Source organism: Phytophthora cinnamomi (genome assembly GCF_018691715.1).
Source record: "Phytophthora cinnamomi strain GKB4 chromosome Unknown Contig56, whole genome shotgun sequence".
Taxonomy (NCBI): domain Eukaryota; phylum Oomycota; class Peronosporomycetes; order Peronosporales; family Peronosporaceae; genus Phytophthora; species Phytophthora cinnamomi.
Genome location: NW_027150989.1, coordinates 13,044 through 29,068, shown reverse-complemented (window position 1 = coordinate 29,068; position 16,025 = coordinate 13,044). Strand labels below are relative to the sequence as shown.

The window sequence follows — 16,025 nt, the reverse complement described above, 5'->3', positions numbered from 1 at the left end:
TCCACAAAGCCTCTAGCTTCCTGCTTCAACTGCTGTAGCTTGTCCCAGTGTTCCTGGGCCATGGCCTCGCCCGCCTCCGGCACGCCCAGGGCGTCCGCGAGCTGCCGGAACTGCAGCACCAGCGCGTCCTCGAGGCTCGTGGGGTTGCACGTCACGATCCGCGTCAACTTGTCCCCCGAGCTCAGCTCGCAGCCGTCAGCTGCTGCTGCAATGCCATTGGCCTGCACCAACTGCTGCGAGCTGACGTCATTGCTATTGCTGCTGCTGCTGTTGCTGTCGACGGCCGCGTGCACGCTGGCCAGGTCGATGGAGCAGACCTTGCACGAGCTCTGCGTGAGCACCACGTCGGGCCGCAGCGCCGCCAGCCGCGCCGCGTCCAGGTGGTAGAGCGAGGCCGCGCTGGCCAGCGCCTCGCGCACCTGGCTGTGCGTGTCGGCGGAGCTCGTGAAGGCCGTGCGCGCGGCCGTGAGCGCCGGCAGATGCAGCGCCGAGGCGGGGAAGTCGCACTCGTGCGAACGCCCCACCAGCTGCGGGACGGGGGCGCAGGAGGGGAGGGACTGGCAGGCGGACAGCAGCGCACAAACGTTCTCGGTCGCGGACGGCAGCAGCGACACCACGCGCAGGGCGGAGCGGCGAGCGGGCATGGTTGGGTGGCTGGATGAGCGTTTTGGAGTGGGGTGGGCGGAATATAACCCCGGGGATGAGGGGTTTAATTTGATTAGCGAGGATTGAACCCACGATTGGTTGCAGGTGGATTGAGTGACGCTTCAAGATCGTTTTGGTGGTGCAGACGGATGGTGGTGCTGCATCCACAACTCGGGTTACATGCCGTTCTTGATGACGAGTACCGGGGCCTCCGCCACAAATTAGCAAGACGAAGCCGTCGACTGGGGCGCGTGCTTGCTAGAGAGTTGGGGTATTATACAAGGTATCGCTCTTGCGATATGAAGAGGAGGTGTCGAGGTCAAATGAGGTCAAAAAAGCTCTGGCGTCCCGCAATCGGCCCTACGTCATGTAGCAGGAGCTGTGCTCGTCCCACAGACGCAAGTGCTACATATGGGTTGGACAAGGTGCAGATAGCAACAACGATAGCAAACAGGCACCAGCAGCGATCGACACGTGGAGTGAGCTGCAGAGGTCTCGTTTCTCGTCCCGTGGCTGGAATGCTTGCGTGGCGCGCGTGCATTCCCTACTGCTAGCAAAGACCGAGACTGTGACTTCGCTGCGATTGCACAGCAGTCAATTCATTTTGTCCACAATTGCACATCAAAACAAAGTACTGTCGGAATGTGTGCGGTTGAACCTGTCAGACCTGATGGCGAGGCGGTACGAAGGTTGACTTGCTCTCACTATGCATCCAAAACCTTCGAGAACGCATGCTTACTCACGCGTCATTGGCCATTTGATGACGCCGAAAACCTTTCGCATCACGTGTCCTTCCATACCCGTTTCATCCTTCATTTGATTGACTATTTCAAAATCCGTGGTAAAGTAATATCCCTTTTAAATCGCTGTTTGATGCCATCGACTCCGTCTGTTCGCGAGTGTCGCGCTGATTATTTCGGCGAAAGTTGACACCCGCACGGTACTCGCCGACCGTTGGGGGCATCCGGGGCCTCGATTCCAGGGCAGCGTGGCCGCTTTGCTGTGACCGCACCGGACAGCCGCACGGGCTGATTGCACTGGACAGCCAAGTGCTTCCAGCGTCTGACGATCGCTGCGAGCCAACGTAGGCAAGCACCTCTCTGAGCCGATACTTGGTGTGGTTTACGCACGGATCTTACCCCGCTTGATTGCCCATCGCGCCTGTCCATGTCGTTTCACCAAGCGTTTGACTCGCTCCAGTCGCGCCGCTGTCCCCCATCTCATCAGCGGGCAGCCTGCAACAACAGCGGGCAGCCTGCAACAACGCTATCATCGTGTCAACCACGGCACCCAGCAGCAACAACCTCAGCTGCAGTCCACCACCACCACCATCACCTCTCGCAGGCTTCCTCTATACAGCCCCACGGTCCTCCCAACGCCGCCTTCTTTCAAGATCGCAGGTCGGCGCATAGCCCAGCCACCTCCCAGAATGATGGTCCTGGTGCAACTAACGGCGGCATCGCTCGCTCACTTTCCAATTCGCCGCCAGCCCCGCAAGCGCCGCCATGCCGAGCCTGGACAAGTCGGAGCTGGACAGCGACGCCGCGTACCTGCGCGCCGAGACGCCGCGCGCCTCCGCTGCCGTGGCCGTCAATGCCGACAAGCCGCCGCAGACCAGCAGCGAGTCCGGCAGCGCCGACTCGAAGAAGGAGCCGAGTCTGCGCCGCCAGATCGTGCACGGCGGGCCCACGTCCTTCAAGTTCACGCACCTGTACCGCTTCGCCACGCCGCTGGACAAGCTGCTGCTGGTCGTGGGCGTGCTCACGGCCGGGGCCAACGGCGCGCTGTTCCCGCTCATGGCCGTCGTGTTCGGCGACGTGCTCACGGGCTTCACGAGCATCCCCGTGGACATGGACACGGTCAACAGGGCGGCGCTGGACTTCGCCCTCATCGCCGTGGCCATGTTCTTCACGGACTACATCTCCTACGTCACGTTCTACTACAGCGCCGAGCGCCAGATGAAGGCGCTGCGCAGCGAGGCGCTCAAGCACATGCTGTACCTGGACATCAGCTGGTACGACGAGAACGACGCGCTGCAGCTCTCGAGCCGCCTGACGGGCGACACGGTCAAGATCAAGGACGGCATGGGCCAGAAGCTCGGCGACTCCTTCCGCTTCACGGTGCAGTTCATCGTGGGGTTCGCCATCGGCTTCGTGCGCGGCTGGGACATCACGCTGGTGATGGCCTGTGTCATGCCCTTCATGACGGTGTCGCTGGGCTGGCTCATCAAGACGCTGCGCATCAAGTCCGACTGGGCGCAGAAGGTGTATGCGGAAGCTGGATCTGTGGCGGAGGAGACGCTGGGGTCGATTCGAACGGTGGCGTCGCTGAATGGAGAGCAGAAGGCTATTCAGAAGTTCGAGAAGAAGGTGTTTGAGGCCGAGAAGGAGAACATCGCCCTGCACAAGATGACGTCCGTGGTGTTCTCCATGTTTCTGGGGAGCGTGTGGGTCATGTACTCCATTGGTCTGTGGTACGGAGGGTGGAAAGCTTCTCACGGGCACACGACGCCTGGGGATGTGTTTGCTGCGTTTTTCGGTGTTATGATGGGTACGGGCTCCCTCGCGCAGATCTCGCCGAACGTGACTGCGGTTTCGAAGGCTGCGGGTGCTGCCGAGGAACTGTTCGCGATTCTGGATACTGCGAGTGCTATTGATGCCGAGAAGGAGGACGAGGGTATCATTCCTGAGTCTTGCGAAGGCAAGATCGAGGCGGTCAACGTCAACTTCACGTACCCGAGCCGTCCCGACGCACAGATCCTACGTGACTACAACGTCAGTATCGAGCCTGGTCAGACGGTGGCCTTCGCAGGTGCCAGTGGAGGTGGCAAGAGTACACTGATCGCCTTGATTGAGCGGTTTTACGACCCGACCAGCGGCACGATCTACCTGGATGGCCGGGATGTCAAGACCCTGAACGTCAAGTGGCTGCGCTCGCAGATCGGCATGGTGTCGCAGGAGCCTGTGCTGTTCGCCACCACCATCTTCGAGAACATCGCCATGGGAGGCGACAACGTGACCCGTGACGAAGCCATCGAGGCTTGCAAACTGTCGAACGCGCACAACTTCATCATGTCGTTACCGGAGCAGTACGACACGCTGGTGGGGGAGAAGGGTGTGTCTCTGTCTGGCGGTCAGAAGCAGCGAGTCGCCATTGCCCGTGCCATCGTGCGCAAGCCGAACATTTTGGTGCTGGACGAGGCCACGAGTGCGTTGGATAACGAGAGCGAGAAGATCGTGCAGGCTGCGCTGAACGACCTGATGGCCACGACGAAAATGACGACGCTGGTGATCGCCCATCGTCTGAGCACGATCCGCCACGCCGACAAGATCGTGGTTCTGAACGAGGGCCACATTGTGGAGAGCGGCACTCATGACGAGTTGTTGCAGATCGAGCACGGCATCTACCAGAACATGTATCGCATCCAGGAGTTGCGCTCGCAGGAGGAGCAGGAGGAGGCTGAGAAGCGTGAGGCGGAGAACGAATTGGCAAGCACGAAGTTGACGCGGACGTTGAGTGGCGTATCGGCGAAGACGAACATTTCGGTGCGCGCTGTGGAGAAGAACTTCTTGGACAAGAAGCCGTTTGGCCTGATGGATATTGCGCGTATGTGCAAGCCTGAATTCAATTATTTCATTATCGGACTGATCGGTGCGTGCGTGGGGGGTATTGCCATGCCAGCATCTGCCCTGTTGATCACAGGAATGATAACATCGATGACGGAGAAGTATGGATTGTACCAGAGTACCGGTGACAGGTCCTACCTGAGTGAACTGTATGATAAGGTGGAGTTGTATGGCATCCTCTACCTTGTTGGTGCTGCTGTGATCGCGACGTTCATGTACATGCAGACATACTGTTTCAAGTACATCGAAGAGAAGACTACCACTCGCCTGCGTAACACCAATTTTGAGGGACTCTGTCGCCAAAACGTTGGCTTTTTCGACGAGAAGGAGAACGCTACAGGTGCGTTGACTGCCGACCTCGCCACGAACGCTACCAAGGTCGCCTTGCTGTCTGGTGACTCACAAGCACGTGTGTTTCAAGCAATCTTCACGTTGGCTGCTGCTCTCGTTATTTCATTTGGATTCGGTAGTTGGCTGCTGTCACTGATCATGTTGGCCATCACGCCTTTCTTGCTGTTCGGCCATGTGGCACGCATGAAACAAATGCAAGGAGGTGGTTTGATTTCTGACGACCTGGCCATCCCTGGAGCTCACGCGTCCGAAGTGCTGAGCAATATTCGAACTGTCGCTGCCTTGGGTATCGAGAAGAGATCTGCTGAAGTTTTCGACGAATTGCTGGAAGAGCCCCTCCAGAAGGGCAGCAAGGAAGCTCAGATCAACGGCGTATCGCTGGGCTTCAGCTCCTTCATCATGATGGCGACGTATGCTTTCATCTTTTGGTTCGGAGCCAAAAGGGTCAATGACGGAACGATTGGCTTTACAGAAATGATGCGGACGCTGATGTCCATTATGATGTCGATCCAGATCGTCAGCAGTGCTTCCACCTTCATGGGCGACGCCCCGAAGGCGTTCAAGGCCGGATCCACTATCTTCGCTATCCGTGACCGAGTCGCCCCCATCGATTCGTTTAACTCTGACGGCTTCCGTCCGATGAAGGTTGAGGGTCGTCTCGAGTTCAAGGACATCTCGTTCCGATACCCCACTCGCCCGGAAATCAACGTGCTCAAGAACTACAACCTCACCATTGAAGCTGGCCAAACAGTGGCGTTCTGCGGTCCGAGCGGTGGTGGTAAGAGTACTATCATCTCGCTGATCGAGCGGTTCTACGACCCCGTGGTGGGCGAGGTGCTGCTGGACGGCCACAACATCAAGGACCTGAACCTGAACTGGCTGCGCAGCCAGATCGGCCTGGTGGGTCAGGAGCCCACGCTGTTCATTGGCACTATTGCGGAGAACATCGCGTACGGACTGGCGGAGCAGCCGAGTCAGCAGGAGATCGAGGAGGCTGCGAAGATGGCCAACGCGCATGATTTTATTACGCAGTTCCCGGACGGCTACAACACGCAGGTGGGCATGAAGGGTGAGCAGTTGTCTGGCGGCCAGAAGCAGCGTATCGCCATCGCTCGTGCTATCCTGAAGAACCCCAACATCTTGCTGCTGGACGAGGCGACGAGTGCCTTGGACTCGGAGAGCGAGAAGGTGGTGCAGGAGGCTCTGGACAAGGTGGTGGCGTTGAAGCGGCGTACGACGATCGTCATTGCTCACCGGTTGTCAACCATCCGTCGCGCGGACAAGATCTGTGTGGTGAGTGGTGGGAAGATCGCGGAGCAGGGCACGCACCAGGAGCTGCTGCAGCTGAACGGCATCTACGCTGGTCTAGTAGAGTCGGCATCGATGTAGAGGCGTACTAAATCAGATATAACGTGTTTGGGATACTTAGGATCACGATCATTCTTTTAGGCGTCGTCCTGCATACTTGCCACTGTAGCTACTGCATCGTGGCATTGTCCTCGCATGCTACGGTCGCCACAGTACGGGGGACTATTTTGAGAACCAGTTCTCCGTACAACAAAATTTGCTACCTAGACTGGAATTTTCCGGTTGTCCCTCTCCAGTGATCGCCTGGGGATTGGCGATCGCAATCCACTGGCCCAATACCGTTCGCAATCATATCCTGCGTGTTGACGGATCCGGTGCAGCGCTTTGGGATTCAGAGCCCCGTTCCTGTGCTTCTTACCTGCTGTCTATCTTTGAGAAGCGCACACATTCCGTCCCCCGTACGAATAACGATCGCTCTGAGTGATGCGTATCGCCGCTCATGGCGATTGTGCTGTCGGCTCGACGCCGTTGCTTCGCGCCTGCCGACTCGCGATTATTTTCCGGTTTGCTGACGCCAAAGTTGCACTTCGCCGCCTCACAATCAGCCAGGATAAGGGCACTTCACTTGGAACCCAAGCCATCCAAACCTCCGAGTCTCCCCAATGCTCTTCCGCCCTGCATTTCCTAGCATTTAACCCTTTCACTACCAGAGATTTCTTACGGGTCTCCTTGGACCTATGGCTCCAGCAAATCAATTCAACGCACAGGGGAAAAAACGACCAATCAAAAACACCAATTTTTACACGTGGCGACGGTGGTTTACTTCACGGTACTCCCAATCAAAAGTTTGAGAGGTCGAGCTACATGCCGTCGCGCCCTGGTCAGTGTCGCTACAACGGCAATGGTCTATGGAAGTAGGAGCCGTTTGGGGTGGACATCACGGCGAGCCCACTGAGGATGCTGACCTCCGAGCGGTGGCGTCGGAGCCCGCGCGCTCTCGACTCAGCGTCATTCCGTTATAGCATTATCCCAAGTATGCGTGCTTAGCCGAGCACCCCATGTAGTAGCAGTTTCCAATCTACATCCGCCAACCGCTCGCACTCCTGCACATGCAATCCTGCGTAACATTCACACTGGCTTGCTATAACGCTATCACTGTAAGCTTATCTAGTTTGGTTAGGATTCTGTAGCGTTGCCTGATGTATGAATTTGAATATTAGCTCGTATACATTCGAACCTGCTCCGCACCCTTCCAGGCCAGGGTCCATGTCGGTCTCCCAGTCTCACGTGTCGTCGTCGGCTACATTGAACAACGCATCGAAGTTCTTTTGTCCACGAAGGGGAGGCGGGGCTGCTAGCTAGACGAGAAAACAATTATGGCAGGTCACACGAACTGTTTGTGGCTCGTGCGGTAATGCATTTTACAGGTCCATGGAGACCTGTTAGGTTGTACAGTGCTTTGCCGTCGTCTCGTAGCTTTTAGTTTTGGCCAATCGCATCTTGCGATTAGACCTCTTATGGGTCCCTATGGACCTATAAATCACTCCAGCTGGCTGGTAGTCAAAGGGTTAACCCTTTCACTACCAGAGATTTCTTACGGGTCTCCTTGGACCTATGGCTCCAGCAAATCAATTCAACGCACAGGGGAAAAAACGACCAATCAAAAACACCAATTTTTACACGTGGCGACGGTGGTTTACTTCACGGTACTCCCAATCAAAAGTTTGAGAGGTCGAGCTACATGCCGTCGCGCCCTGGTCAGTGTCGCTACAACGGCAATGGTCTATGGAAGTAGGAGCCGTTTGGGGTGGACATCACGGCGAGCCCACTGAGGATGCTGACCTCCGAGCGGTGGCGTCGGAGCCCGCGCGCTCTCGACTCAGCGTCATTCCGTTATAGCATTATCCCAAGTATGCGTGCTTAGCCGAGCACCCCATGTAGTAGCAGTTTCCAATCTACATCCGCCAACCGCTCGCACTCCTGCACATGCAATCCTGCGTAACATTCACACTGGCTTGCTATAACGCTATCACTGTAAGCTTATCTAGTTTGGTTAGGATTCTGTAGCGTTGCCTGATGTATGAATTTGAATATTAGCTCGTATACATTCGAACCTGCTCCGCACCCTTCCAGGCCAGGGTCCATGTCGGTCTCCCAGTCTCACGTGTCGTCGTCGGCTACATTGAACAACGCATCGAAGTTCTTTTGTCCACGAAGGGGAGGCGGGGCTGCTAGCTAGACGAGAAAACAATTATGGCAGGTCACACGAACTGTTTGTGGCTCGTGCGGTAATGCATTTTACAGGTCCATGGAGACCTGTTAGGTTGTACAGTGCTTTGCCGTCGTCTCGTAGCTTTTAGTTTTGGCCAATCGCATCTTGCGATTAGACCTCTTATGGGTCCCTATGGACCTATAAATCACTCCAGCTGGCTGGTAGTCAAAGGGTTAATTCCTCCTCATGAGCATCGTCGCGTTCTTTCGCAGATGCACGCGGTACAGTACCTCGGGGCAATCAGCTCGATTGCCACAGGGCGAGAATAAACTCATTCCGATGTTTATGAATCCGGTTGCCAAATCCGGTAACAACTTCGAGAGGTTTGATGTGCTATCAGCTCGTCGTCCTGTTGCTGTGTCAAATACAACGCCCCGCACATCGTGCGTGTCGTTCATTTTGCAAGTCGCCGGCTCCCACCCAAGCGCCAACCAAGACGACGAAGAAGAAGTTCACCGATTGCAGTTTAAAATTTAGAGCCCCGTTGCAGTCGCTGACACTACAGTAATTCGCCTGGAAGATGCCCAGCTTGGACAAGTCCGACTTGGACGACATCTCGTACCAGAAGGTGGAAACGCCTCGCGCCGCAGCTGTCGACGTCAGTGAACCAGCCAAAACCAAGAAGGACGGGGCCACCAGCAGCGAGCCCAGCACCAAGGAGCCCAACCTCCGAGACGAAATCGTGCACGATGGCCCCACCTCCTTCAAGTTCGCCAACTTGTATCGCTACGCTACCACGTTCGACAAGGTTCTGCTGGCGGTGGGTATCGTCACGACGGGGGCCAACGGTGCACTGTTCCCGCTCATGGCCATCGTGTTCGGCAATGTATTGACGGGGTTCTCCACCACGCCCGTGGACATGGACACGGTGAACAGCGCGGCTCTCGACTATCTGTACATCGCAGTTTTCATGTTCTTCACGGACTACATCTCCTACGTGGCCTTCTACTACAGCGCAGAGAGGCAGATGAAGGCGTTGAGGAGCGAAGCGCTCAAGCACATGCTGTACATGGACATCAGTTGGTACGATGAGAATGATGCACTGCAGTTGTCGAGTCGGTTGACGGGTGATACTGTGAGGATTAAGGACGGCATGGGACAGAAGCTCGGCGACGCGTTTCGCTTCACCACTCAGTTCTTCGTGGGCTTTATCATTGGTTTCGCCCGTGGATGGGATATTACGCTGGTGATGGCCTGTGTCATGCCGGTGATGACTGTTTCTTTGAGTTGGTTGATCAAGACGATGCGCATCAAGTCCGACTGGGCGCAGAAGGTGTACGCGGAGGCGGGTTCCGTGGCGGAGGAGACGTTGGGGTCGATCCGTACTGTGGCGTCATTGAATGGAGAGCACAAGGCGATCTCAAAGTTTGAGAAGAAAGTTTTTGAGGCCGAGAAGGAGAATATCGCGCTACACAAGATGTCGTCCGCGGTGTTTGCTATGTTCTTGGCTAATATCTGGGTCATGTACTCGGTTGGTCTCTGGTATGGTGGATGGAAGGCGTCCAAGGGCAACACCTCGCCCGCAGACGTGTTCGCGGCGTTCTTTGGCGTGCTGATGGGAACCTTTTCACTTGCACAAATCTCACCGAACGTGACTGCGGTTTCGAAGGCTGCGGGTGCTGCCGAGGAACTGTTCGCGATTCTGGATACTGCGAGTGCTATTGATGCCGAGAAGGAGGACGAGGGTATCATCCCTGAGTCTTGCGAAGGCAAGATCGAGGCGGTCAACGTCAACTTCACGTACCCGAGCCGTCCCGACGCACAGATCCTACGTGACTACAACGTCAGTATCGAGCCTGGTCAGACGGTGGCCTTCGCAGGTGCCAGTGGAGGTGGCAAGAGTACACTGATCGCCTTGATTGAGCGGTTTTACGACCCGACCAGCGGCACGATCTACCTGGATGGCCGGGATGTCAAGACTCTGAACGTCAAGTGGCTGCGCTCGCAGATCGGCATGGTGTCGCAGGAGCCTGTGCTGTTCGCCACCACCATCTTCGAGAACATTGCCATGGGAGGCGACAACGTGACCCGTGACGAAGCCATCGAGGCGTGCAAACTGTCGAACGCGCACAACTTCATCATGTCGTTACCGGAGCAGTACGACACGCTGGTGGGGGAGAAGGGTGTGTCTCTGTCTGGCGGTCAGAAGCAGCGAGTCGCCATTGCCCGTGCCATCGTGCGCAAGCCGAACATTTTGGTGCTGGACGAGGCCACGAGTGCGTTGGATAACGAGAGCGAGAAGATCGTGCAGGCTGCGCTGAACGACCTGATGGCCACGACGAAAATGACGACGCTGGTGATCGCCCATCGTCTGAGCACGATCCGCCACGCCGACAAGATCGTGGTTCTGAACGAGGGCCACATTGTGGAGAGCGGCACTCATGACGAGTTGTTGCAGATCGAGCACGGCATCTACCAGAACATGTATCGCATCCAGGAGTTGCGCTCGCAGGAGGAGCAGCAGGAGGCTGAGAAGCGTGAGGCGGAGAACGAATTGGCAAGCACGAAGCTAACACGGACGTTGAGTGGCGTATCGGCGAAGACGAACATTTCGGTGAGCGCTGTGGAGAAGAACTTCTTGGACAAGAAGCCGTTTGGCCTGATGGACATGCTGAAGCTCAACAAACTCGAGGTGAACTACTTCATCGTTGGGCTTATTGGTACGTGCGTGGCTGGGATTTCCATGCCGGCGTCAGCTCTGCTGGTTACGGGCATGATCACGTCTATGACTGAGCAGTACGGAGAGTATCAAAGTTCCGGTGACAGCTCACACCTAACGACACTGTACAACGACGTGGAGCTGTACGGCATCCTGTACCTCGTCGGCGCAGTTGTGGTGGCCATCTCTACGTTCATGCAAGTCTACTGCTTCAAGTTCATGGAGGAGAAGATCACCACACGTCTTCGTAACGTCAACTTCAGGGGATTGTGCCGCCAAAACGTGGGTTTCTTCGACGAAAAGGAGAACGCCACGGGTGCGTTGACTGCCGATCTTGCCACGAACGCCACCAAGGTCTCTCTGTTGTCTGGTGAGTCGCAATCCCGCGCGTTCCAGGCTGTCTTCACTTTGATCGCTGCTCTTGTGATCTCGTTCGGATTCGGTAGTTGGCTGTTGTCCCTCATCATGGTGGCGCTGATCCCATTTCTGCTCTTCGGCCACGTTGCTCGCATGAAGCAGATGGAGAACAGCGGCTTAATCTCGGACGACTTGGCCATCCCTGGAGCTCACGCATCCGAAGTTCTCAGCAACATTCGCACTGTGGCTGCTCTGGGCATCGAGACGAAATCTGTAGACGTGTTCGACGATCTCCTGGCCGAGCCGCTTCGCAAAGGCAGCAAGGAGGCGCAGGTTAATGGTTTGTCGTTGGGTTTCAGCTCCTTCATCATGATGGCGACGTACGCGCTCATCTTCTGGTTCGGCGCCAAGAAGGTGAACGATGGTGCCGTTGGATTCACCGAGATGATGCGAACATTGATGGCCATCACAATGTCGATTCAAATCGTCAGCAGCGCCTCAACCTTCTTGGGTGATGCGCCTAAAGCGTTCAAGGCCGGATCGACTATCTTCGCGATCCGAGACCGCGTCGCCCCCATCGATTCGTTTAGCTCTGACGGCTTCCGTCCGATGAAGGTTGAGGGTCGTCTCGAGTTCAAAGACATTTCGTTCCGATACCCCACTCGCCCGGAAATCAACGTGCTCAAGAACTACAACCTCACCATTGAAGCTGGACAAACGGTGGCGTTCTGCGGTCAGAGCGGTGGTGGTAAGAGTACTATCATCTCGCTGATCGAGCGGTTCTACGACCCCGTGGTGGGCGAGGTGCTGCTGGACGGCCACAACATCAAGGACCTGAACCTGAACTGGCTGCGCAGCCAGATCGGCCTGGTGGGTCAGGAGCCCACGCTGTTCATTGGCACTATTGCGGAGAACATCGCGTACGGACTGGCGGAGCAGCCGAGTCAGCAGGAGATCGAGGAGGCTGCGAAGATGGCCAACGCGCATGATTTTATTACGCAGTTCCCGGACGGCTACAACACGCAGGTGGGTATGAAGGGTGAGCAGTTGTCTGGCGGCCAGAAGCAGCGTATCGCCATCGCTCGTGCTATCCTGAAGAACCCCAACATCTTGCTGCTGGACGAGGCGACGAGTGCCTTGGACTCGGAGAGCGAGAAGGTGGTGCAGGAGGCTCTGGACAAGGTGGTGGCGTTGAAGCGGCGTACGACGATTGTCATTGCTCACCGGTTGTCAACCATCCGTCGCGCGGACAAGATCTGTGTGGTGAGTGGTGGGAAGATCGCGGAGCAGGGCACGCACCAGGAGCTGCTGCAGCTGAACGGCATCTACGCTGGTCTAGTAGAGTCGGCATCGATGTAGAGGCGTACTAAATCAGATATAACGTGTTTGGGATACTTAGGATCACGATCATTCTTTTAGGCGTCGTCCTGCATACTTGCCACTGTAGCTACTGCGTCGTGGCATTGTCCTCGCATGCTACGGTCGCCACAGTACGGGGGACTATTTTGAGAACCAGTACTCCGTACAACAAAATTTGCTCCATCGGCTATCTACCGCGAACACAGAGTGTGTGGGAGTCTGCCAGTGCACAAAATTTGCCACAGCCGCTATGGGATTCAGCACCGGATCTGCCAACGCAACAGGCTTGATTACAATCGGTTTTGGACCAGCGGATTGCCCTCGCCGATCCCACGTGATCACAGGAGAGGAACGGCTGGAAAACACATACACGTACTCTGTAAGTCTACAACGGTACAGGTGTCCCCGCTGAATCTGGAAAGGTGGGACCAAAAAAAAGTGCGAGGATACAATATCTGCACAGGTTGCGCATAGACGCTAATGTACTGCTTTTATAGACGCCACTGTACTGCTTTTTAATCAAGAATGTTACGGATCGACATAGCTGAGTTTACGCCAAATACGATGCCAGAATGCACCCAGCAGTTCCTGATAGAGGCCGGAGTTACATCATTCCAAGCCTGTAACGCCCAACTTAAGGCTGTATAGATTGAGATCTTCTCCTGCGGCAACCCTACAATGTACCGATCAATGCTATCCTCGACCTTAATGCGCGTGAAGAGACTCTTGATGCACGCAATGATGCCCTGATATAAGATATAATGTTCATTGTGGGTCTTTCATTTTCTACCGTGATCTAGCAACTCGATGTTACCCGCAGAGAGACATTTTCCCGCAATAATCTTACTAATTCAGTACATATCACCAGACCAGCTATGGGATTCAGAGCCCCGCCCGCTCCTGTGCTTCTTACCTGCTGTCTACCGACTTCCCTGGCTTGTAGTGGATACAGTAAGGGAAATAGCAGATTCTGGCACTATTCCGGAAAAATTGCAAGATTCTGCGCCAAATGACGGAATCGGTCACTCAAAACATTCTGACACTCAGAGTAGTAACAGCTCAGCCACGGGTGGCAACAAAAGCAACAAAAAACCAGCAATAGGAACATCAGGGCCCCGCAGCACAAGAGGACCATGCGCCTGCTTCGCAACAAGCACCAAGGAATCGCGGGGGCAGTGGTGAAGACTGTGCCCTGATGTTCCTCTTACAGACTGCTGTGCTTTCGTTGCTTGTGTTGCAGCAACCTGGCGCAGTACCGTGGCTGAGCTGGTACTATTTGAGTGCCAGAAATGATTTGAGTGACCAATTCTGTCATTTGGCGCAGAATTTGGAAAATTTTCCGTGCCAGAATCTGTCGATTCCCCGGAAACACTACCAGGCAAAAAAAAACTCGCTCTTCTGTTTTCAGTCACCGGTGTGCATACCGAATGAGGTGTCGCGTTGAAAAGGCGTGTCTTATTACGCCTTTTGCGTGCCACCTCTGTTAACTACATATAATATACAACGGCATTCAATTGTAAAAGGTCGCAAAATTCGCCCTTTAATAAACGAATTGGCTTTTTGGCGCGACTGATTGGAATTAACGTCAGTGTCATGAGTGGTGGATGTAAACGCATGCAGGCAGTTCTCAATTTTCGTCGTGGCGTCAAGCTGGTAAGTTAACACTGCTCATATTTGTGCATCGTAGCTTAGAGGACTCACCAATACTCTTGCTTAGGTGTCAGAGCGCGGCAAAGAGCTAAAGACTTGGGGAAAGATGGATCAAAGCGCCACCACTACATTTAACGAGACCCTATACAAGGAATCTCGAGAGCGTCGATTCGCCGACTTGCTCGCACAGCCGGCATGATTCGCATGTTGGGGCTAATTTACGAGCAAACTCGAGCTGTTCTAAAGGGTTTCTCGCGCCATCTACCGCAAGATGCTCTGATATACACACCACACGCGAACCGCAAAACGGTGACTGTACGAGATGTCGCCTACGCTTTCAAGCGACATGGGCGAGCGATATACGGCTTTGATCACTAGGTGCACCGACGGTGCACAGTGTATGCAAGCAGGATTGCAGAAAGAAGTAAGACGAACGTTTAACGTTGTCGTGCATTTACGATTACCATTTTCTACTATCCAATCAGATTCAATGACATCCAAATACCCAAACGGTGGTTTCCCCCGGGGCCTGTGGGCCCGGGTAAGCTTTCACAATACTTGTACCAAACCGGTAAATTTGTATCTAAATGATTATAGCGGATCTTGTATGCCAGTGATCAGTAATTTACCTCGCACAAATAGTACATCCATTCTTGAGATTTGCTCCAGCTGTAAGATGCATATACTGAATTGGATGAGTTTTGGAGATAAAAGTGTCACACTGCGGGAAGTCCCGCAAATACATGTAATTGGCTCAGTGCGGCCAAGCCGTAAATCAGTAGATTTGCGTCTATGTGTAGCCTGCACGACTTTACGACCTTGCAGTTTCTATTGATCCCACCCTGGCGGATACGTCTGTATGAAAAAGACGGCCAACCAAGCATAAACTCTCCTATCATCACGGGATCAGGCAGTATGCTTGAAGTATTATAATGCATTTTATCGGCGTTGCACAATTCATAATTGTTGCTGGCTGATACATTACGTCGACGCCATCGACTAGACGGTACATGAATTTTCATCTGGTACGATCCCATCACGAAAGGGAGGCCATTCTATATAAAATAGCCAGGGTTTACCTCGCACAGATAGTACACATCTTCTTGGGATTTGCTTACCTGTCAAGTTCATTTTCTTGGTGTTTCGAAACAATGCATAGGTTTCACACTTCGTTTCACCATGGTGCAATTGGAAGAGATAGAGCAGATCCCAACCGAGTGAACATACGTACTGCTAAAACCAGAAAAGGCGATAATGTACACAAAAGCTGGGCTGTTTTCACTTTTAATACGGTTCGGATTGGATAAAATAATCTGATTTCGCGTGTGATTGGAGGAAATATATCGAAACTGCACACATCGGCATGAAGAATTACAATAATGCAAACCTATCTAAAGTTGTGAAACACTAGAACGATCGGTACGATACCAGGACTATATTGTCAAATTAGAAGTATTACTAATACTGTAGACCAACCTATCCAACCTGATAGGACCAAGGTTGTTGTATCGGGTGTGATGATTAGACAGCGCTCTCACTTCACTTACTTTTTGTATGGATGCCTCTTCAGATCATGTAGAATGCAGGATACGCATCAGTTATCTACCACAACTAACCGAGTATCCTGTAAGTTTGTCTGTAAGTTCGTCGTGTTCCGCCCTTGGGGCATCAGCCTGCCGTAGCGCATTGTCCTACCGCCCTGCATTAGCGCATTAGTAACCTGCCCTATGGCATCTCACCATCTTCCGGACTGGCTTATGTTTGCCCGATATTACAACATAGCCATGCGTGATAATTA

The 16,025-nt window shown here is 54.3% G+C and overlaps 3 protein-coding genes across 3 annotated transcripts; 2 read left to right on the top strand and 1 right to left on the bottom strand.

The window, feature by feature from the left end:
* Positions 1-246: 246 nt before the first annotated feature.
* On the bottom strand, positions 247-644 carry IUM83_14759 (ATP-binding Cassette (ABC) Superfamily; the record flags this gene model as incomplete). The annotated part of the gene is made up of 2 exons (XM_067939528.1): positions 247-252; positions 318-644. The coding sequence occupies 2 exons, from the start codon at positions 642-644 to the stop codon at positions 247-249; spliced, it is 333 nt and encodes a 110-aa protein (XP_067787969.1).
* A 1,506-nt stretch (positions 645-2,150) lies between these two features.
* Positions 2,151-6,011, top strand: IUM83_14758 (multidrug resistance protein ABC superfamily; the record flags this gene model as incomplete). Its single annotated transcript, XM_067939527.1, has 1 exon — positions 2,151-6,011. The coding sequence occupies one exon, from the start codon at positions 2,151-2,153 to the stop codon at positions 6,009-6,011; it is 3,861 nt and encodes a 1,286-aa protein (XP_067787970.1).
* Positions 6,012-8,722: 2,711 nt separating this feature from the next.
* Positions 8,723-12,577, top strand: IUM83_14757 (ABC transporter B family member 2; the record flags this gene model as incomplete). Its single annotated transcript, XM_067939526.1, has 1 exon — positions 8,723-12,577. The coding sequence occupies one exon, from the start codon at positions 8,723-8,725 to the stop codon at positions 12,575-12,577; it is 3,855 nt and encodes a 1,284-aa protein (XP_067788022.1).
* Positions 12,578-16,025: the final 3,448 nt, after the last annotated feature.